General features: G+C 42.0%; 1 protein-coding gene across 5 annotated transcripts in view; it reads right to left on the bottom strand.

Moving 5' to 3' along the window:
* Nucleotides 1-23673, bottom strand: part of LOC102696247 (transcription factor COE3-like) — a 165507-nt gene that overhangs the window by 133429 nt on the left and 8405 nt on the right. For all 5 annotated transcript variants that reach the window (XM_069186866.1, XM_069186689.1, XM_069186637.1 and 2 more), the window contains 3 exons: nucleotides 15964-16120; nucleotides 11173-11236; nucleotides 9611-9666 (listed from right to left, as the gene is read on the bottom strand). In XM_069186866.1, the coding sequence (XP_069042967.1) occupies nucleotides 9611-9666; nucleotides 11173-11236; nucleotides 15964-16120 (277 nt within the window). The remainder of the gene's footprint in view (nucleotides 1-9610; nucleotides 9667-11172; nucleotides 11237-15963; nucleotides 16121-23673) is intronic.

The following is a 23673-nucleotide window of genomic DNA, read 5'->3' as shown; positions in this document are numbered from 1 at the left end:
CAGATATCAGTTTTTTCGCTGACGTTTTACTGTATCTTACAGAAGCACATTAGTGCCATCAAGAAAATGTGTATCTCATCATTACAAGAACATTAAATTGTAATTATGTAAAAATGATTGACTTATTACGAGATAGTACATTATCTCGGTATTGCAAGGTCCAAGTGATTATTTGATTTCATGAACAGCCTATTACACTGTACAATGACTGGGCCTAAAAACTACCAAAAGCTCAGCTGGGACTGTGGATTCAGTGTTCGTGACAGGATCTAGTGCTGAAGAATGTGCACACAATTACTTTCCAGAGGGTTTAGTCATAAAGAAGTGTTACAATTTTTAGGTTATGTGAATAGAATCATTATAAGCCTTAAACAATAAAGACCGAACTGCGCAACTGAATCCATTACTTGAAAGTCCTCTAATGATAATGCACAGTAGGTATTGTATGACAATTGTGCTATCATGTGATTATCACATATACTATGTGATAATGTACTATCTTGTAATAATGAGACCATTTATGATCTCAAAATAATGGCATAATTTTCACGTAATTACAAGACACACATGATTTTTTTTTCTTAATGTCAGCAATGTGCTTCCCTAGTAACTTACCGTATCTTACCCTAGGAAGCTTTCAGATTAATGGTTCAGGTTATAAAGAAAATATTACGTTTAAAAAAATGTCTGCGTCATTTTATAATTTCACCAAATGGGACATCATGGGAAGGGTGTGAATAGTTCTGTAAGGACCTGTATATATACAGACAAATCTCACCCAACACTTCTACGTCCTGTACATCTTTCCAAAGACACATGGAACCCTTAACTTTGGATACATCCCCTGGCCATTTTCAGACACTATTCCCATAATATCATAGTCCCATGCTAATATGTTACCCTTGATTTGCTGGATTTTATTCCCTATACTTCTAGTACTGAGCTACAAGCTGCTGCCACCAGAACTGACCTGTTGTGAGTTTCTGGGCCTGCAGTCCTTAAGGTTAAATGCCCCTGATCTTCTCTGAACATACAGTATACTTTGTTATAACTCCCTCTGAAACACCTAATATACGGCTTTGACAGATGAACAAGGAAAGCAAATGGAGAAGGAGTGAAAAACCATTTTACATCAGAGAGAAAGAGAAGGCTGAAGGACAGAACTACCATGAATTTTTGTTTCACCTTTTCAATTCTATAATTAAAGGTATTGCAGAGCTCAAACTAGCAGTCATATATTCTTTAGATTCCAGTTGTGCAGTGCGATGCACACAGTTTGAGGTTAAACAAAGGATGTGTTTAAGACCCTTTCCTGGAAAAGAAAGGCTTTTGCTCATCTGTGACTTCAAACACTCCAACCTCTCATCAATCAAGAGATGAAAGAGGCTACCACCAGACATTCATCAATAAACTGTGTCATTCTCGGTTCTGATGAAGGATGAGTACTGCATATTAACTGGAGAAATACCATATTTTTTCTCCTTTTGCCTCCCCATGAAAGCAGGGGGGGTCAACCCGGCATACAACACGCAGGTGGTCGCTTGGCCATACAGTGCCGGCTTGCTCCCCAGAGTGAGATTCTTTGAGGATAACGACCACTTTTGCGTTATTGATCTCTGAATGACTAAGCCCTTTCTTCTTTATTAACAACTTCCAATTTCGCCTGGGATTCGATGTATAATGGTAGCTTCTGACAAGGCTATGGATCGGTGCTGTAGCTGACACCTGACACTTTCAAAGCTCCTTCATTCTGTAAATGTTGTATGTGGTTGGGGGATACTGAGGCATAACACTGAGTATTGTTCCAGTCACATAAGACACAGCAAAGTTCACTCAGATTCACAGAGAGCTAATTGCTTTAACTATTCAGAGTAAAACAACACCTCATAGGTTAAATACCGAGCACTTGTGTTGCTCTCTAATATGCCAAAAGCAGAGACCTGATATTAAGGAAGCAATCTGAGACACAGCTATAGAGGAAGCACAGGTGTGGGCATATCTGTGCAACACAAAATACCTCCCTGCACTCTACTATGTTCAGCTGAAATGTTTAATTTCAGAAGCACCTCTTGCTGAGAAAGCTAGGATGCCAAATAATCACAGCATTAATAAAAACGGATCAATTGGAGCATGGCATATTAAAAAATCTCAATTTTCACAAGGAACTAAGACTAATTCATTTAGATACGCAGTGTCTTACAGCTATTGTCACAGATGCAGTGATAATAGTTAGTACCGTCCTAATTAGTCAACTGATTCTGAATGCTGGCTTTAGCATATTGAGAGTAAGAAAAGATTAATAGATACAATTTTCACTTCATTGAAAATTTTAAATTCACCATTTCAAAATAGGACTTAAAATTTCAAATGACACATTAATCGTGGCAAATGTTTATGCTTTCAATGTATTTTATCTATATCATATCACGTGGAAAGCACTTTGTGACACTTCAATTTGACGGGTGCTTTGAAAATGATCAAATTAAGTTACATTTTCTGTGCCTTGTGCAATATCAAAATATCTTGTGTTTTACTATGAAATAAAAAAACAAGACGGGGTACACCCTGGACAGCACTCCAGTCCATCAGGGCAGGCAGGCACAGACACACACTCACGCCAGGGCCACGTTTCCCAGAAGCCAGTTAACCTGCACTGAACTATGGGAGGAAACCAGAGAACCCAGTGAAAACGGGGAGAACAAACAAACTCCAAGCAGACAGCACCCCCAGTCTGGGACTGAACCCAGGGCCCCAGCACTGCAAGGCAGCTAAGATATCCACTGTGCCGCCATGCCACCCCAAAACACCACACAATCGTTACAATTATTTCTTATCTGGTCAGCCATTCACAGCCACAGTGACAAGAGAAATCACACTGTACTCCACTCCTGCAGGTGAAGACATCACCTGAGAACTGGAGAAGGAAAGACTGTTCTCCCATCACCCACAATCCCTGCCGAGAGGTTTTGATTTCCTTAGCTTCTCTCCAAGCAGGATAATCAGCATACATTCAAGCAACTGCTACTACTCTACTCAGGCACGCTGCCAAACGAGCTCAGTGGCTGACAATTATGCCTCTCGGTTTCATCAGGAGATTCATACGGGGGTGTGCAGCTTTTTTCAGATACACAGCTCATTGAATAACCAGAGCCGCTGTCAATACAGGCCTGCGATTGGTCATTGCTACACATGCACTGCTTTCCACCCACAACAATGGGAGTCTCCCCACCTGCATTCAAACCGCATGTCCAATAACCACACAATACTGTACATACTGCAGGTTTTCACTGCGGCATCATGGATCAGGAAATTGTATTTACTGTATGTGACCATAATAGTGACACGTGTAAAATTGTCTGTTGAATTAATCACAAACTGTCTTTTTTGTTTTGCATCGAGATTGCTGCAAGGGTTCAGAGTTTTCAGCGAAGCTAGTATCTGCACGCATCAATCACCTTTACAGTTATTGCTGTCTTTGAGTGCTTCCTTATGCAGCTTTCATAACGCTATCAGAGAGGTTACATATGATGCTACAACCACATTCATAATCCTTTATGTTGTGTTAATAAAACATTTGTCAGAGAGCATATTATAGCAGCTCTGAGAAGTTGGCAAGCAGCACCAACAGTGAACCCCTCTGCATTCGTTAGTGCTCTGCCTGTGCTGGTTTGTGCCGTTGAGAGCAGACTTCGTGTTGCTTTCGTTTCTGTGATATACTGTAGCACCTTCGTTTTTGGGGTTTGACATCACTCAGCCCCCTGAAACAGCAACAAGCATCACGTTACTCCCCGAAAAATGAATGTGCTTTATCTCTGTAACAAAAAAACCTCAGACGCTACTTTCAACAGCGCAAACCGGCACCACCCGAGCACTAACGAATGCGTTGGCTTTCACTGTTTGCTGTTTGTTGGGGTGTCAGTTTCATGGAGCTTGTTATTGCATGCCTTAGGGATAGGGTTACGATTATCAAGGCTAATTGTTAATTAGGCTTGTGTTATTATGAAAACGTATGTACCTGTTACATCCTTGAAGAATGGCAATGACGAGTTCTAACTCTTGTTAATATTTACTGTATGTTGCCTGTCTTCCAACAATGTTCCGTTTTGATGAATTACAAGCGATGCACACACATTTTTTTAAAGTGAATATTTCGAATCAAAACTTGAATCCTCAAGCTGAAAAAATGTGAGATGACAGCATATGGTGCAGGAAAAAATGACAACGCTACAATATTTTGATTGCGTAAGTCTTCTGCCCCGTGAGTCAATACTTGGTGGAAGCAGCTTTGGCAGTATTTACTGCTGCAAGTCTTGGGCATGTCTCCGTTACCTCTGCACACTCTAGTCGTGCACATTTCACATATTCTTCAAGGCATACTAGTGCTCACAATAGACTGGCAAAACATCATTGACAATATTGTGCACAATTCTGCTCACCACTTTGCAAAAATGATATTTCTGCACTGGAAGCCGTTCAGAGAAATACAATAGAAAGGAATGTCCTACACTGGACAAGCTAAAAAACCTGACAAGCTGTGGTCTTGATCAGAAGATACAGTGATGGGACCTGATTCAAGCATTTGGCCAAACACAAAACTGCGACTCAGACCTGCAGGTCCTGCGGTAGGGGGCAGTATTCTGGGAAGTGCCGTGCACTGGCACCGCAGATGATGACAATGTTACCCCTTGGTGTTATTGGGGTCATTATTTCCAGCAGGTAGCTGCAGTTTCATTAAGAATATTGATGAATCTCTCGGGCTGAGACTCTGTGGAACAGCAGGCTGCCCTGCTGATTGCTGACAGGAGGACATGGGTACAGATGTGCAACTTGCAGGGCCCTGCTGGCACTGGGCATGGTGACCACGAGTGTTTGATACCTGGCTGATGAGGGGAAGGGAATCATAACAGGACAAGAACTGCAAAGGCATCAGTCACCTGTGATTTTAATCATCTAACCCATAAACCCCACAAAGTGAAAAAAGAGCTGCTGTGTTGCAGCTGGCCAGTGTCACTCTCCTGCTTCTTCAGCTTCAAACTGCACAAGACAAGACCTGCTGCATTCAATTGGTTTCTTTTTTAGTTTTCTACAAATGTGAATGAATCCATTCCAATGGAATTCTGATCAATACGAAGAGCTGCTTTGGCTTCTACCTGTTACAATGTCGTTCAAAAGGCACAAAAGCTGCTCTTTACTTAAAGATCTGGCTGTTCTTATTTCAGATTCCATTTGGCCCATTTTGCTTCTTGGTGTTATTTTAAATAATAATTATTTTAATATGATAATATGACAAAAAGCTTATCGAAAAAAGCTTAACATATTTGGGTAGTATGCATGACTATAAAAATAGTTTATTTATCTACACTGCTGTGCAAGAGTATTAAACGCATTCAGGAATTCGTAGATCAGCATTTTACTCAAAGCCTCCACAACAATTTTTTTGTTGTAACAACTTTGAGTGTCATTAATAGCTTAGTGTGGATAAGAAGAAACCAGACTGTGCATTTTAGGCATCTTTAAATCCCATTGATCAGAATCTTCAAAAACCTGATCTCAACAGCTCACAGGTCTACCGTACATGAGCAGCCAGTGTAAAGCCTCATACTGGCAGATCCATCACAGATGCCCGTTAAATTGAATTGACTCAGTGTCACGAGTTCCTTTTAATTAACATTATTCCTCTTTACAGGAACTCTATAGGAAGAAAAAGACTGAAATGGTGCATGCTGTACTACAAAATACAGATCTATCAGAACCTACAATAAAATGAAATAAGCCTTTTTTTAAGGACATTTGAGGATCACTATAGAATTATTTTGCATAAAGAAAGAAACACTGAGTGAAAAGCACAGAACAGTGCAAAATGTCTAAGACCCTTGCACTGCGGAGTATATGTCAATCAGCTCTTGAGTGAATTCAGTTTAGTGAGCATGTCGCGATGCTGTCAGTAACAGGAGAAGAGGTTCAATTCTCACTATTACCTGATTTGCACCCAAACCATTCAAAACTCTTCCCGGATGAGACCCATCATTTTCTCAGCCACAATGCCCTCAAAAGCAATTCAAATGACACACAAGACAATGGCACCAGGCCTCAGGTTAGAGAAAAACAAAGCTCTGTATTAAATAGTATTAGCACAGAAATGGTAGAAGCACAAGTGGCGCTAGATTTGACTTAAGATCTGGAAATCTCAAAGGGCTGATAGTATTCTGTCAATTGTACCTCAGGAAACAAAAGAAGCTATTCAGAGGCTGTGAACACAACTCTCCCAACAGTCACTCAAGACAAGGGTAGTGTCCATTCACTGGAAAGTTGCTAACATATCTCTCATCTATTAAAAGGATTACAAAAGTATTATTTCTACTAATTATTGTTAATGTCTGGTAAGGTTATGTAAAAAATGACAATCAGAACTAAACTACAGGATACAGTATATCATCTGTATGGCAATACTGTAGATTCCTATGGGACAGTCAGCATGCATTTAGAATAAACAGGTCTTGCACAAAGAAGAAATGCTGAACAAATAGGAGCAGCAATTAATGCAAGAGCCTATGATATGATATGGTGAAGTTTGAATTTGAGAGGGTTTGTACTGAAGTTCTCATAAAAGATTAATTTTCAAATTGTAAAAGGCTTGCAATCAAGATAATGCATGTATCTGGATTGAGATCTGGTTAATGGAAAGGAAGAGAGGGCAGTAAATAAGTAGTGAATGTTTAAATGAGGGTGATGTAATTAGTAGCATACCCCACTGGTCTGCATGAGGGCCAATGCTCTTCATAGGCAGGTATAATAGGTACAGTAAACTAGCCACGCTTAAGATTATACCAAAATAGGAAAATTAGCCAACACTGTTGAAGAAGAAAAGAAAATTCAAAAGGATTCAGTCAAAAGGCAAGACTGGGCCAACACCTATTTGATGATATTTGCTGTAGACAAGCACAGTGTGTTACATTCAGGTAGAAAAGGCACAAACCACAATACAAAACAGAAACATCAAGCTTTCTTATGACAAAGACTCGGGTGTTCATGTTGACACACCAATTACATCTTCTAAGCAATGTGGGTAAGCAATAAGGGATATATAGTTAAAGGTGTGGAGTTTTAAAGCATGGTGTGTTAAAACTGTACGAAGCACTAGGAAGACCTCACTATTACTGTATGTACAATTCCAGTTCCTATGTTACAAAAAATTGCTACTCTTGAATTAGGTCAGAAAAGAGTGACCAGATACATTTGGGGCTAGAAATGAAGTAAGCAGAAATGTTATGCTCTGACATATAAAAATAATTGAATGTCTTTAGTCTTAAATGGAGAAGACCACGAGGGTACCCAATTCTTGTATTCCTAACTATCAAAAGCACTGATCAAATCAACCCAGTGGGCTTCTTCAGAATAAACAGTGAAACACATAGCAGGGAACAGAAGGGAAAGTGCACTTAAAATGAAAACAGGAGGCACTTCTCTACACAAAAGGTTGTAGGAGTTTGGAACAAGGTGTCCAGCGAGGTAGCTGAAGGCGATACCCTGACTTTTGTCACGGCTGGATGAGACCATCAGATCAGTTCACTACTGACTACCAAACAGCCCTTTCATGCTGAATCACTCTGATCTTCAAATGTTCTGGGAACATAGATATGGAAACAAAATAAAAAAAGCACTTCTTAACACAACAGTTTATCCGCACCTGTGATTCTCCTGCCCATTCGCTGTTTCATTTTCTACTGCAAGTGCGAAATGCATAGCGCTCGGCAGCGGAAGTGTTAACGAGCTCTAGCTAACCAAGGTGACAGCTATGAAAACTGGGATTCGACGGCGCCCATCTTACTTGCAGAGGTACCGTGCATCAGCCCACTTGAGCAAGGTTGCTCCTCTGTCACTCGAGCACAACACATGTTTTACTCAAGAGGGTGGGGGGGGCAGGATGTGCGCCCCACCCGCTGCACGGCACAGCAGGTTCCCACAAACCCACAAGCGGGAGGCTGCGATCTCAGCAATGCGACTTGCCAACCTATTAACCCCTCTGGCTCTAAATACCCGCGGGGCGCTGCCGACACGATCAGCGCCCTGTCAGGTAGTCGGGACACAGCGGGCCAGTGATTGATCCCCTCCCAGGCACAGCAGACGGGTGCCTATCGATTACGTTGGGCTGGGAGGGCTGAGTGCTTTATAATACAATATACTGGTATCTCTCCATTCGTCCGTCAACAGCTTCGGTTTGGGGATTGGAACAGATGGAAAACAATAAAAGAATGAATGGGAGCAGTTAGGAGTAAATTGAAAACTATTAGGGTTTCACAAAGCCCCTGACATAAGCTCTTATAAAGAAATATGACCTTTTGGTTCCCCTCCCAAGCGTGCCTTATGGAGACAGATTCAGAGCTGGGGCAGCGCTCAGGAACACGGCCAGAGGGGGCGCACCCCTCCAGCCCCACTGGGGACAGAGCGACAAGGACCCCAGGATCGCTGCAGGCAGGGGGAGCGGGGAACAGCGGCACCAGGTTTGGGAATTTGTATGGGAATTGGGAATTTTTCTGCATTTGCAACAATCGGTAGAGGTTAGGCTACCAGCTCCAGGAAGCTTGAAGTTTTTTATGTCAGTTAAAAAAGAACGATGACTCTGTCGCTGTGCATGAAGCTCGGTTTTGTCTGCGAGGAAGACTAGGGTCTGCTTAAGCACCACAATAACACTCCTGTGCTCATTCGTCCTTGACCACAGCTGTCAAAAAGTGTTAGCACTGCGCTTCTCTGAGAAAACAAAAAAATATGTTTCTGAATTTTCGTTTAAAAAAAATAAATACAGTACTGAATAGGATAAAACATTCGGCATTGTTGCTTTTTGGCTGGTTTGTTTGCGGTATTGTTAGAAGAACAGTTCTAGTAACATCATTATGGTAATGATCACTTCTGCTGTGTGGGAACGAGCTTTTTCTTTCTACTTCTCAGCATGAATTAACCTCTGCTCGATGCACGCCGACACGCCTCCCCTCAGTCGAACCCGTGTTGTGATGTTATAGGTGCGGTATTGAATTACACCTCGGCTCTACTCTGCACTGGCCTCTAGTGAATCTGTCTAGTGTCACAAGCAAAACAGACTCTTGTCTGAATGTGCCAAGGCACTGGTTCGAGGTATCAGCACAACAGAGCAAGATTTCATTGGATAATTTAAGGCGCTGTGACACCTGCGCTAAGTGGAGAAGAATTGAACACCATGGACGATACAGGCACGGCCTGAGATTTCAGAGCTGCTGAGGTCAGATGTAATGACTGCCTGATTGTATCCAGAGTCATTACTCCTTATCTTTCAAAGGTCCCAGCTCTAGTCCTAGAGGGGCAATTTTTTAGAGGGGCCTTTTAATCAGGAGCTCCTGAAGAGCTGGAAAAATCTATCCAGCTTTGTCAATTAAGCCAATAATGAGCTCCATCGCTTGGTTCAGAGCTGCACTCGGATAATACCCTGCAGGACTGGGCTTGGGAGGCCTTGTTCTAGACTTGCATTCTCTCACAAGAAGCCAGAGTCAGGAGCGTACAGCACCATCAGTGTCACTGCAGGCCTGACATGACCCCGGTAGCTGTCTCTCTCTGGGGCACCCTCAGACGACAGTCTTACCTGTTTTGTCATTGAGTCTATCAACCGTACGTACAAGTCCTGTTCTGTCCTGATGCCTGGAAGAAAAACAAGACAAATCAATACGAAGGGCGGAGGCAGCTGATAACAGAATCCTATAAAGAACAGAGTGGAGGACTCTGACAGTGTCTTTACACAAAACACATTAAGGTGCACAAAACACTCTCAAGATCCAGCTGGTATTTTTTCCCTTACCAAACAGGGAATGGGATGTACTGTAAAACACAAGGCTGTAAAAGTGAATATCTATTTCCCCTGGTTGGATAATAGTGAACAATTTAAATTCAGTCCAAAAGAGAAAAAAAGACCTGCCAGAATGAAATAAGCACCCCTTGGTCGTGGATCAATCCTTGTGAAGACACAAAGTTGATAAGTCCCTGAACTGTTGTACCAGTCCAATACACATGATTGGTCTTTAGGATGAAATACACAATTTCTACTATGTACACTTTTCAAAATTAGAATAGTCTAGGGTTTTCTTTTTTGGAAATGTACTCTTAATTTACCTGGCGCACAGTGGCTTTAGAATTTCTTGACACTCATAATACAAACTAGGCTGGCAATCAAAACAAACAAAAATATTTTTTGTACTTCAAAGCACTTATGCACGTCAATATTTTTTTATTCTAAGCTTTTACTGTGGCGTTTTCCCTACTTTCAAGTCCCGTGTGCCTTTTCCTTTAAGAAGAAATCAAATGTCCTGATGAATGAAGTAAACCAGAACCTTATTCCATGAGCTGTATAGTGTGGCGTTATTGGTATACAAAGGCAATTTAAAGGCTGAGAAAAAAACGTCTCTCAGAAAGCTATCGAGGAACTTCGAAAGTGTGCAGAAGACTCTGACACGAGCTGTGATCCCTGTGCACTCTGGTCTCTTCGCGGCAGGTATGTTGCAAGGAAAAGAACTGGATTTTATTGAGGGTAAGGTTCTGCTACCTTTTAAAATAAATTTACAATTCTGCTAAAGCAAACTACTGGGATATGTTACAGCCAATTAAACCATAACATAAAAAAACATACCGCCTTGAATAAGTCATTTGATCAACTTCTTTTGGAAAAGTACATTTCTTCAAAAAAATGTAAGATCTTATTCACGGAAATGAGAATTGATTTTTCATATACTCTGCCTTGGTTTGAAATGAATCAACTCGTGTCTCGGAAAAAAGGCACACACACCATATAGTTAAGAAGGGTCCGTATTCTGGGAGGCCTGGCCCTTATCATGCACAGCACTGACTGACAGCACGACCCAGGCCTCAGCACAGAGGGGTCTGTGGATTCATGCACAATGAGTTGACATGCATGTGATGTGCTGTAATAGCACCCCCCCAAAAAACTGTTTCTTCTAGAAAATCATCAAGTGCAGGATTAGGTACATTAACTTCAGGGTGCAGATATGAAAAGTATTCATTTCTTATTTACATCTATATAATTGTCCTTACTTCCTATTCTTCTCTTCACTTTTGCTAAGGCACCAGCTGACAGACAGGCTAAACAATCTTCTCTGGATCGTGCATAAGACTCGCAGGTTCATTCTGTCTTACCATTGCTGTATAGAAGCTGTAGCCTGTAGTGAATCCCGTTATTGGTCTTCTCCCCATTGTACTCCTGGAAGAGAGAGACAGAAATCAATCAGGGCCCTCCCCGTGTGTGTTCCCCTGCCACGAGAGCTCACCTCAGATGAAGTCATCATTAACTAGGGCCTAATGAGATCACACCACTCTGACTGGAAAAAACCATCTCTTTATCCGAGCTGATCCCTAAATCCTCCCTATCACGGACATTCAAATATCCAGCCACAATCCTGGCAGATGTTGCATTCCAAGTCTTAAGACTACATCCAGTGCCCTGGGAATATCCAAACTAATAATAAGACAGTGCTCAGAATCACTTTGCATTAGAAGGCAGCTATGAATAAGTCAACGTTAATATGTGAAGAATCAGTGTTAAGGCCTTACAGAGTACAGTGTCTGAGATTTATTCACGGCTCTTAAAGGAACTGGGAGGCCAAAACTGTCAGCAGTAATCCGAGTTAAACATGGCGCAGTGATCACCAGTACATCCACCAACTAGTGTTAGAAAATTAAAAGGAAGCAAAAAAAAAGTAAAACTGAGAAAAGCTAGTGAGGAAAGCAAGTGACAAGATTGCATCAAGAAACGCTTCAAAACAGCATGCTAACCCAGCAACAAAAACAAGGAAAGCCCAGTCTAAGTCTGGAGCAGATTTAAACAGGACAAAATTCAAAAGCTGTAGGTGAGCTGGCCGATTAGAGATATGTTCATTTAGCAAGGTGATAAACAATAATGAAGCAGAACTGAGTGTTTCCTGGGTGGAATAAGCACTCCAAACATAATGCACTAATCCTCCACTGAGGAGGCACGGACAGGTAAACAGTTATAGGTGATGCTAGTGAACATCACCCTTAAAAATTGTTATATGCCTGCGGGCACTGCCTTCAGCCTGCTGGAGATAAACCCTATAGAACTGTTATAGGTTTTCCAGTTCTATCCAAAATGATATGGAATCCATATATACATACAGATGGTGACGAAGCACATTAGCTCATATATGGTAGGATTTCCACGCAATTAACTAAACCCTGTTTTTCAAATTAACTCTAAAACAAATATTATCCAACAGTGAGTTGTTTGTACTGTACAAAGGGAATTGTTGTACACTAGGCTTTCGAAAGCAATACAGACCATACAGGACTGGCTCACAATCTCCACCACACAAACAACCAGCACACCACCAGACAGCGAAGCATCGTTTAATTTGGATTTTGGTACGATAACACGAGGTGGTAGAGTTCAATCCAAGCAAGCCCATTTTCTTTTTAGTAAATGTCTTTCCATGAACTCTGAAAGTGTGTATGTGTGTTACACTACTGAGCCATGTCCGGCTCAGTAAATTGAAACACTGCACACAAAATCCCACAACAGCTCCTCTGCGAGGTACTATGCAAAACTGTCTGCCTAGAACTCCGCAGAGCAGCTGTTCTGTCACACCGCCACACATTGTTGACAGCAGGGAGCGCCACAGACACACAAACGCACAACATCCACACCGCAACTCGCACAACGCGCACTCCGACAAAGACGGATGCGCCGACAACAGAACCTGAACCTTTTGTATTCAATGTTCTCTGCTGCCAGGGGAGAGCCCAGGCAAAGAGACCGATGAGTTTGGAATGAGTGGAGGGGTGTGTGGCGGCCTGGCCACCAGGGGGCTCCCCCCCCGCCCCGCTCGGCCACTGTGCGCTGGCCAGGGCCCGGGCCTGGAGCGAGGGGGGGGCCGGTCTCCCTCACCTATTCCCAGCATTGACGCCACACTGATGCCAATCCAGCGAGCTGGGAAATAAACAGGTCTGTGCGCATACTGTTGAACTCAGAAGGATGCACAAGGAATTCCATGTGAATAATTTATTTGGCTCGTTTTGTTGTGCAGAACTTGTTACTGCTGTCATCCTCAGATCCAGAAAGGTCCAACCAGAATCTACCCTGTCTGTCCACTACAGTAAATAAGGCTGCCCTGTGTATGATGTTTTTAGCCCAGAGTTGTACATTATATGTCTTTCTGGGTCAAATACAGACACGCTGACCACATTTACTGAAGTACTGCAGGATAGAGAGACAGTATCCTGCTCATCTGAGACTCAAATGATGCTGGTTATAATGCTCTTACAACAGACTCCTCAAGCTGAAAGAATGTATATGTTTTGGCTAATAAACACTATACTGCATTACCCATAACATCCAGAAAGAGGCAAAAAATGAAGGAGCTTCACGTCTTTAACAGGCATTAGGGCAGCATTTGACAGCAATTATATCTCAGTCCTGTTACTGTGCCTTTCTGCATGGTTGCAGCACTATTACTTCAGAAAAAAGCTCAAGATTATTTTTTTTTTCCACAATCTGTTCAGTCTCCACCTCCCTCGATATTCTGCAGGGATCTGGACTCTTGGCTGGACAATACAGAAAGACAACAGTATTATCCAACAGACAGAGAAAGAAAAGCACATTTGTATGGAAAGTACCATTAATATGCTGGTTTAAATTAGAACCCTCATTACTGAGACCTGTTAAGATACAAAATATGACCCAAGAAAAACTCAGGGTTAATAAATAACCACTGAAATACACCAATTGGCTCATTTTGTTAAAACCTTCAAAGGAACTTTTAAGATTCACAAAAGTAAATACCTACATCCTGTAAATTTCTCTTCTGTAATCAGTGGAAGTTATTTAAAATAATGTGTCATTGTACTTTAAATGATAATCACTGATTATTTAATTCATATAGATTATGAAGTCTCTGATTTTTAACATTTTCAAAACAACTACAAGAGCCTTTGTACATTTGATAAATGTACTTCTTTTGAATCTGCTTACCGAGCTTTGCAGACAGGGTCAACATACCAGTTTAAACTGGTACAAAAACTTCTTTAATGAGCACACTGGAAATCTTAATATTTTCACACACGTTGTTCAATGTAGACTAGTGTTCAGAGAGAGCCCTGGCGTTTTATTTTGTTAAAGTTGTTTGTAATTCAAACTCAGACAGATTCATAAAAAACTTTACTACTATTATTTTAAGTGCTGAAGAAATGGGTCATTGTGCGTGTATGAGCAGGTCTGTAAAAGAATATGGCTAAACACTGTAGAGCTCCGACCCACACCTTTCACCATAAAATGAAAAACCTCTTTCCAAACTCTGGCAATGCACATCATCATGCCGGCTGGAAAAACAATTTAACAGACCTCTGGAAACAATATCCTCATCCTGCCTTGTAGAGATGAATGCCTCAGATTGCTCTGCAGCTTGTATCGTGGTGTACTAGACTCTTTCTGCTTTCTGAGAGCTGCTGCCTCGGGGGCGCATATCGCCCCCTGAGGGTCTGTCCTAGGAACAGCCTCTCTGCTGTGCACTCCTTGTCACAGAGCACCGGTGCGGTCACTCATGTCATGCACTTGGGAAATCGAAGCTTCTGTTTCAGAAAAAAGGGTTTCTTCCAGCACCTTCTATAATATTTACACAGAAAATCAGCCCCACAGACGAAGACGCCCTGCACACAGTGCAGTATCTTATAGCCAAAGAGAATCACACACATCTGGGCAATATCAGCAAATAATGTCACAGTTTTACACAACCCAACAAAAAATCCACAAAAACCTCACATATGTCATACTACAAAAAACATGTAGTTTAGCCATTGCACTGACACTGCATACAGTGGCTTCAGAAGTCATGACAATTCACTCTCTCAGTTCCACTCTTCTAGACCTTTTTCAAAAATAAGTTAATTTTCCCATTTTCTACTCTACTCTTCATGTCCTCGCTAGAAGAAGCTACAATACGATCACTGAGTCTGCATTATCTTTAATGCAGTTCCTGGCTCTCCAGCAAGAGAAACCAAAGCTCTTATATTCATGCAAGCGCTTTCTTATTATATATTTATATATGTATAATAGAGATGTATAGATTAAAGAATTTCACTGTATAATTCCTGTTGACATTAATGGATTTGCCATTTTAACTCTATAGACAAGTTGTGCACATCCACCCTTTTTCACTGTTAAAAGACTTTTCGCACCATTTTAGCACTTAATTTATTTCTTTGAGAAGGAAAGGGCTTCTGACACAACCAGTCTGCTAGCATTAAGGCATGCTTGCATTATCATTTGTGAAAGAGACAAAATGAAGAAACCTCACCAACAGGAGTATAAATGCTTAATTTTCATGGCATATGCAAACAGAAATTGCACATATGAGAATGTTTGACATTTTCTTTCTTTCGGGACAAATGGGGACACAGTCCACTGTATTGGATCCATGATCTCTTGAAGAAGTGATACCTATCCATTACACGGTAGGATTTTGGCATACTCTCCTCCTTAAATATGTTATTGGCTGCATCCAATTGCACTATTAAGGGGCTGATTTTAGAAAAGACTGCACTGGAATGGAAAGGAAAGTCCGATAGTGAGGAATCCCAATGAAAGAAAAGATGAGGAGAAAGGTAGGTCATTCTGAAACTTTCCCCATCTCCTTTCTCTTTGAATCCAGTTCTTTTGAAGAGGTGATATACATTACTCCCAATATATTTATGTTGAACAACCTCATTTTCTTCAAACAAAAGGCCGTGCCTTGCACAGCAAACATATTGAGGTGGAGTTTGTGCAGCGACAGTCCTTCAAGACTCTATTCATGAACAAGCTTTCTCATTGCCGTAACGAGATCTGAGAAGCCCAGATGATACACAACCCTGGAGCAGGGATGAGAGTCAAAACCTCAGCCTGAACAGAGCTCTGTAGCAGCATGGGAGCTCACTTACTTTGTCTTTCTCTACAAAGTCCACGTAGGAGGTCCTCTCGATCTCCACGGGCTGGCCCTGCCGGTCGTACAGCGCCAGGACGAAGTGGAAGAAGTTGGACTTGCGCAGGTTGGAGGGAGGCTGCTTCTCGTAATGAGCCCGTGCCAGCCCCACGCCACTAGAGCCGAGAGAGGAGACCAAGCAAAGAGATGAAATGTTACCTTTGTACGAGAAACGGAGTGGTACAGAAGTTCAGGAGGAAGATCAAGTCCTAATCTTGCCCACGTCTGCTCCCATGTATATATATCTCATCTTCTAGGCTTCCATTATCGTGCTTCTCTCTCATCCCTCCCACCACCCCATCTCCACCCCTGTAGCAGCTCCCTGGCTCATTCCTGATGAAAATGAAGGGGATTCAATCAGCCTCATCCTTGCCGGCAGGCTGCCGATTCTCCCCCCCCCCCCATCACATCCACGGCCCTTGTTTCTGTGTGTGTTGCTCGGATTCACTTTTGTTTGGCTTCTTGTTTCCACTGCAACAATGTAGGCATTTGGATTGGAAAGCCCCCAAAATACACCGTCTGCTGCTGCTGCTGTCAGGTGCTGCTGGCAACCGGCGAGCAGCTCCACTGCCTGCCAGCCCACGGCCCTTCGCCGCGCTCGCCTCCCCTGGGCCTGCAGGACACCTGCACCCGGCTCTCCCGGAGTGCCAACGAGAGGCTCCAGCCCGACACCGGCGGAGAGGCCGTGTCACCCGCTAGCCTCCTGCCGCCTGCCTGGGACAGAGACTGTGGGATGCAACCAATTCCGTTTCTTCCTTTATTGTAGGAAGCCTGGCTTAACCATTAAGGCTCTTTGGATTTTTTACTTCAAAAATTTGGACGGACGAAATCATTCTACCCATCCTAAAGCTTCCATATTTTTGCATCCTCTCTTTTAGGAGTGAGAAAGAATTTTTGCGAAGCAGCTACTGTATATCGACAGCTGAATCAGAAATGTGATTGCTATAGAATCCTAAAAAATACTTGAAAGTCACAGTCATGAAGGTCTTCAGTCTCTGTTTGCCCCTCACTGTGCTTTACAAAAGAAGCAAAAGATTTTCCTTGATATATCTGGGTGACGATATCTAGTAATGAACGAAGAAACCGATGTTTAGCTATTTAAACAATAAGGGAAGCAATTTAAAATGGACAGCTGTCTCCCATTTTAGAAACCCTGCTACTATAGGAAACAATTAATCTGTGGCTACAATGGATAAGCAAAACCTGACTGAAACATTGACAGACAAATAAAACAGTTGCAAAAACATGTGATAGGAACCTCTAGCTATTTATTATAATTTTGGATCATAAGAAGAGTAATTACAGACTATCATGTTGAAAGATAATGTCACTGATTTTTTTTACTGAGGAACTCTGATCGCACTGATGTGGGATTGTGTTACTAGCATTTCTGTCTTTGTCTGGAATATTGCTGCTCCGGTAGTCCTTTTCCTAAATATTCAATACATACATTTTAAATTGGCTTGACAGATACCCTTCTCATGGGTACCTTATAAAACAGAAAATTTACTTCTACATCCATGACTTCATATGTCTACAGTATGTGCACATACAAAATCAAACAAATTCTCTCCTTTCTATTTGTGGTTAACTCTTGTGTTCAAAAGAAATGCTTCCTCTCCTTGAAGGAACTGAAATGTACTATTTTGATTTTAACTTTGCTGCCTGTGCTTATGCTTTAATTTCATAGCAAAAAGCAGAATTGTTCCCTCAGAAAAAAGACAGATTTGTGTCTTTGTTATTCATGTTTTCGCAATTCACATGATTACGGCTGCTGCTGCCCTCGTCAAGCCTCTGTAGCAGTACTCAATCGCTAATTGGCAGAAACAACCAGATTGTTAAAAGCCATCTCCTGAAACAACAGCTTATCTAAAGGCACTCCTGCTGCTCACAAGGCGAACTGGATTCAAGACGATATTCTGTCGCAACACACTGGCAGAGTTTAATTGCACTGATGAAAAAAAAATACATTCTTTGGAGATGGAGAAATTCAGTTTTTACACGAGTGTTCCTATCAGCATACATAGCTACTGTATACCTACAGTAGAAAGCTAAAAATCTATCAAGAGTCCAGATGTGTTCAGGTAGTTTAGGAAATGTTAAGGGCTTAAATGATAGTTTAGTACAATAATCACTTTCTATAGTTCATAGCAATGAACGTGCAACAGTGAGTTATTGTACACTTTATCTTTTTGGAAAATCGTGTTATATCCTCGGGATTAATTTGTCAACTGCATCCTAAACTGTGGTAATAGGCGGCTGTTTCTAACGCAGTGCGAACAGCACTCGACCAGGCTGGCTACAGGCTCTTCAGAATTAATCCTTTCTGCCGCGCACGACTGCCAGCAGAGCAACGCGAAACTGTCCCACATGCTACAGTACCAACACAGACCGGTGCGGGACGAACTGTGATTTCAGTTGTGACTGTCCGCCAAGTTTTGTTATTATTATTATTATTATTATTATTATTATTATTATTATTATTATTATTATTCTTTTTAAATTAAACTAACTCGATACAGACATTTTCTGCTGAAAGTAAAAAATAATCATTTGACTCAATAAAACTGAAAGGTCTTACGAATTAGAATCGCCCCGACAAGGGAAAAAATGCGACGCGCAGCACGCTCAGAAATATATCCCTCTAACCTTTTCGTGAATATAAAGAAAAATAGAAAGTTTGGAATGCGATCAATCGGTGACGAAACAAATTAATACAGTGATGTTTGTGCTGATGTTATTGTACTGCAGATAGCCTTTTCCAGGGTGACTTACAAGATCTAACATTTACAGTGAATGTATCTATAAGGAACAAAGTCGCAGATACAATAAGGGGAAACATATTAAATTAATAAAACAAAAAAACAGGTAGGAACACAAAGGAGCTAGTCGAACAGATGAAAAAATAAGAATTGACCGTAAGTGCAGAAATCGCAGCTATTACACTGACACGGGCTTATTTATCTTTTTCAACGGGCTAACATCGGACTCGAAGGACAGAAATCTCTGTACGTTACGCCGAAAAGTTTGTTAACATGCATCCACGCGTCTCCGTTGTGCGTCGAAATTAAATCCGTCCATCAATTTGAAACTCGCACGGTGGAGAAGGAAATCAAACAGCCACCTCTACGCATCCCAGCTACACAGGTGTGATCCGCTCTCTGCTTCGACAGGTTTTCTCGCCAAATGGCTGAGTCGCGGCGGGCGAGAAAGAAGGCGCCACACACGGATTTTCACCCACCCGCTTCCAGCACAACAGAGAAGTTCTGTTTTAAATAAAGATGAAATTGGCAATGACGGGCTTTATTAAAAAGACGAGAATGCTAGAAAGTGTGGTAGTTAATAACTAGGGACTTTTCTCATTAGGAGTAGAAATTGCACAAAATAATAATGATAAATGCAGCAAGGCTGCAGCTGCCTAAACGCGTAGTTTTCACAGAAGGCCAGGCTCCCTGTATCCAGTTTATGGCTCGTTCGTTTTCATTCACTGTAGCAAATAGTAATTATGATAAATGAAAAAACTGACCTCAGGCTAGAACTATTCCAGCTTGAGGGCCTTAAAACGTTGGGGAAATGGAGATTAAGCCGAGAGTCTGTGAAGCAATTTTAAAAGGGAAAAATCTCAGCTAATGTTCCAAAAAATTAAATAAAAGAAACTAGCTGGTAAAACAAACGTTCCGAGTATGTATGTGGATAACCCATACAGTAGATTGTACATACTGTACAGCTCTCTTATTCTGATGTGGCCATGACGCTTGTCCTACCCAGTACACATCCTCTTCCGTATGAGGCCTGCTCATTGACGACGCGCACTGCAGTGCTCTGTCTTACACCGAACCCAAAGACAGAGAGCGGAAGATGTGGCAGTAAAGACAGACACAATTTAAAACAAACTTCCTAATTATCCCCAAATCTTGGACCCAGGAGTAAGTAGCTCTCAGTGCCGCCCTGCGGCTACGGCAAGGTCTCCTGACGGAATACAGGGGCGGACCGAGCTCTGGGCTGCATCAGCAGGACTGGGGGTCCAGTCTGGGACAGGAAGTGCTGTCCTGCCCAAGAGCCAGGAACTTCCCTCAGCGTGAAATCTGCTGTATCAAAGGGTCTTGAGGCAGACACTGTAAAACTAATTTGTTCTCAGTTGACCTACCTCTTGGAATAAAAATAAGTTAAATAAACACCTCAATTGACTTTTTTTATTTTCCCCAAAGAATGCATGAAGGTGAAGTGTCTCTGCCATATGTTAAACACTGCTCTGTTAAATCACCCTTGGTCCCTTCCTGCAGTGTTGCTCTCAACGTCTCCCGCTCTGTGTCTCCGCAGGGCTGGCTGTCGTGTGTGGCCTCCGCCCCGCGGTGTCCACGCTCTCATCTCTACTCTCGCTCGGCCGCCCGTGGGACCAGAAACTACAACGGACCGCAGTTTATACTGATCAGAATCGCGCGCAAGCTCACAGAGCTACTGCAGCAACACTGTCTGCATCGGTCCAAGAAGCGACCCGGATAACTGTGTCTCTGTCTTACAGATAACGAAACAGCCCTCATCGCATTATTCTATAGGTCCATGTCGATTTGCACTTCAGGCGCTCCTGTAATGAACGACTCATTGGACTGGTCATCAGTCACCGCTGGCCGGGGGTTCTAAAATGATACTGGACTGTGTGAAGTCGTCCTGGGATAGTCTAGGACTCTTCAACATTCAATCACTAGATTGAGAACCTGCCTTCCAGGTGTAAACTTCTTGCAAGACAGCAATTCACTTCTCTCGCAATGAATAAGTCATACGGGAATATTAATGTCTAAGTGGGTCACCTGTATTGTGGGAGGAAAATGATGGGCTCATGCAGTGGCTTAGAAATGCCAGCTCACTTAGAGCCAAGCCCTTGATCCCAATGTCAGGAGCGGAGATATAAAACACAGAGCGTTAGCATATTAATAACAAGAGTGATGAGGTATGACGAGGAAGTCTTTAACGAGCTCTGGTGCTTATTTAAAGAATGAATGGGCTATTGCAGTTAACGAACCAAACACAGCCACCTTGTTTGTACAGATCTGACACTTAAAAATAATCCAGTTCTGGCCCGTTGCCACGATGTTAATCAAATCAGCAACGATCAATCCTCCCACAATTCTCCCGCTAGCTACTGCTGAGCTTTCAGCCAGTGGCTTCAGGTTGCATTCCTTAAGATAACACAGAGGAACCTGCACTGTGTCACGGTGGATACATTAGGAAACTCAAGCATGTGTATGTGTTGTTGTACACATAGTCAGTCCTTGCTCATAATACGCTGCATAATACCTGCATATACAGAAATTGTAATTGTCATATATGAAGTGGAATGAGAACAATCACATTTTTAAACCATTAAACTACTAGCAATTAAACAAAAAAGAATGGCCACATAGCCTCTTCTCATTTGTAACCTTTCTCATGTTTCTATGTTCTAAATGATGTATTCTACATTGAATACAGCAATCACAGAGGAACTGTCTTTGAGAGTATAATATGTACATATTATATATGTTCAGTAGAGTCTGTAATTTATTCATAGAGATGCAATTACAGCTGCATATTTTTTCACATCTACTGTAAAAATCACCTTCCCTCCACACATTCATCTACCCCTTATTAGAAGTGTAACACTAGCTAATGACTTAAAATCTGAGAAATACAGTATAGAATCTACACCTGGCTTTAAAAAATGAACAAGGATGTCATGCTCTCCCCTTTGAGAGAAGCACCAAAAAAGAAAAGCCTCTGTCGAAATCCTGACACTGAAAAGACCTTTCAGACACTCAGCATGGGGTAATATCATTAGAGAGGATGTGGTCCTCTTTCAGTCAAACAGACACAATTTACAATTAAGCATTTCTCCATTTCTCACTGACGCCTGCATTTTAGACACTTAAGACTATAAAAGCCAGTGATAAATAATAAAATATAAAAAGATGGCTTAAAACGTTCATCAGATTCTCTTTTTAAAGAGACTTTAGTGCCATAATTTTATTCAGCTAGAGCAGCTCTCCAGCTCACAGCGCAGTGTAGTTTTTGAAACATCCTCCAAGACAGCTACCCACTGCATCGAGAGCCTATGAAAAGCTTGATTTAATTTAACGCATGCAAACTAATTGAATACGGCGCTCTCTGCCCGTTAAATTTTATTTGGGTGCATTGCCAATACTGGCTTTTTAATCAGAATAGGTTACGATAAAGCAGACAAAAAAATAGTCTTATATTTACGTGGCAAATTCAACATATTGAAGCAATTGCACGTGTGCAATATAGCATTATAACACTGACATCAATGAGACTTTTGCGTAGCACTGCTTTCTTTTTGAACGATGTCTTCCAGAGCTAAATGCAAATCAGGGAGCCGGTGAGGTAGTGCACACGAAGTTGGCACATGTTTTGACATCTGCCTTTATCAGGGCTTAATCATCTGTGCCTCCTGTTTAGAATTAAAACACAGACGCTTGCTCATATCACGGTGCCAAACAGATGAATTAATAACAAATAAAAATAATACTATTCATTAATATTTCCATGGGTTCTTAAGGCTAAACTTCAACAAACCTGCATGACTAAGAAACTTGGATTAAAGGCAGAATTATCTCACAGAATTGGGCTCCAACAGTTTTTTGCTGCTTTTTTTTCCTGAAGTGATTGACCCCTAATGCAAAAGAAGAGGAGTGCAGGAAGTGCGCCCCAACACTTCACTGGGACTGGTGTCCCCCGAGCCTTTGGGTGTTTTCTCCACAGAGCGGATTCAGGGTCACTCACGCACACACCCCTCTGAGAGTTGGGTGGGGGTCTCCACACAGTGGTGGCACTGGACACTGCAGACTGGACAGGACAGGACTGCACATTGAAATAGCTGCAAGCCGCAGCAAAATCCATCAGTCTCCCCGTCGTGGTGTCATTTCAAATCTGGGTCTGCGAAGGAACTAAACTTCCTGCACACCGTCATGATTCTTTATGAGGGGGTCCAGCCCACCGGGGCGTTTTGGTCCCATGTAAGGACAGCAGTTCCTGTGTGATGAAATAGTGCCCTCTGGGCTCTCTGGACAGGCAATCTGAGCTCTTCTGCGCAGTGACCAGTCACTGGGATCACTGACCTTGCCAGTACAAAGCAGACACACAGTGCATCCTTTTCTAAGACACAGGGGAGACGTGCAAAATATTAACACTGATCAGATTTGGTATGTCTCCCCAAACAAATCAGATTTTGTGTCCGTCTATATATACTGTATAAGGTTCTGTATATACAGTAGTACCATGTCACTACTATTCCAATACCATGCACTGTGCATGTGCTCAGGTAACATTCGCAAGAAGTGAAATAACTGAAAATAAAGTTATCCTGTAATGCTGGTTTTAAATCATTGATCTAAATCCTTTTACACCTTTTAAAACTAAATGTTTTCTTGAATTCCTATTGGCGTGACTTCCCAATTATTTCAAGAAATTGACATGAAATTGGAGCACTTAAGGCAGAATCTAGTTAAGGTCAAAATGAATTTCCTATAAATCTCAGTTTAATACATCACAGGATGTTGGGTTTTTTTTGGTAAGCATTGGTGTGCCCCCCTGCCCCTCGCCTCGCGCTGCTATGTACAGTAGTAGCAGGGTCCCACATGGACGGCCTCGATTCCACGGGTGCAACAGCACAACA

This window comes from Lepisosteus oculatus, chromosome 1 (genome assembly GCF_040954835.1).
Source record: "Lepisosteus oculatus isolate fLepOcu1 chromosome 1, fLepOcu1.hap2, whole genome shotgun sequence".
Classification (NCBI taxonomy): domain Eukaryota; kingdom Metazoa; phylum Chordata; class Actinopteri; order Semionotiformes; family Lepisosteidae; genus Lepisosteus; species Lepisosteus oculatus.
This window is presented reverse-complemented; position numbering and strand designations above follow the sequence as displayed.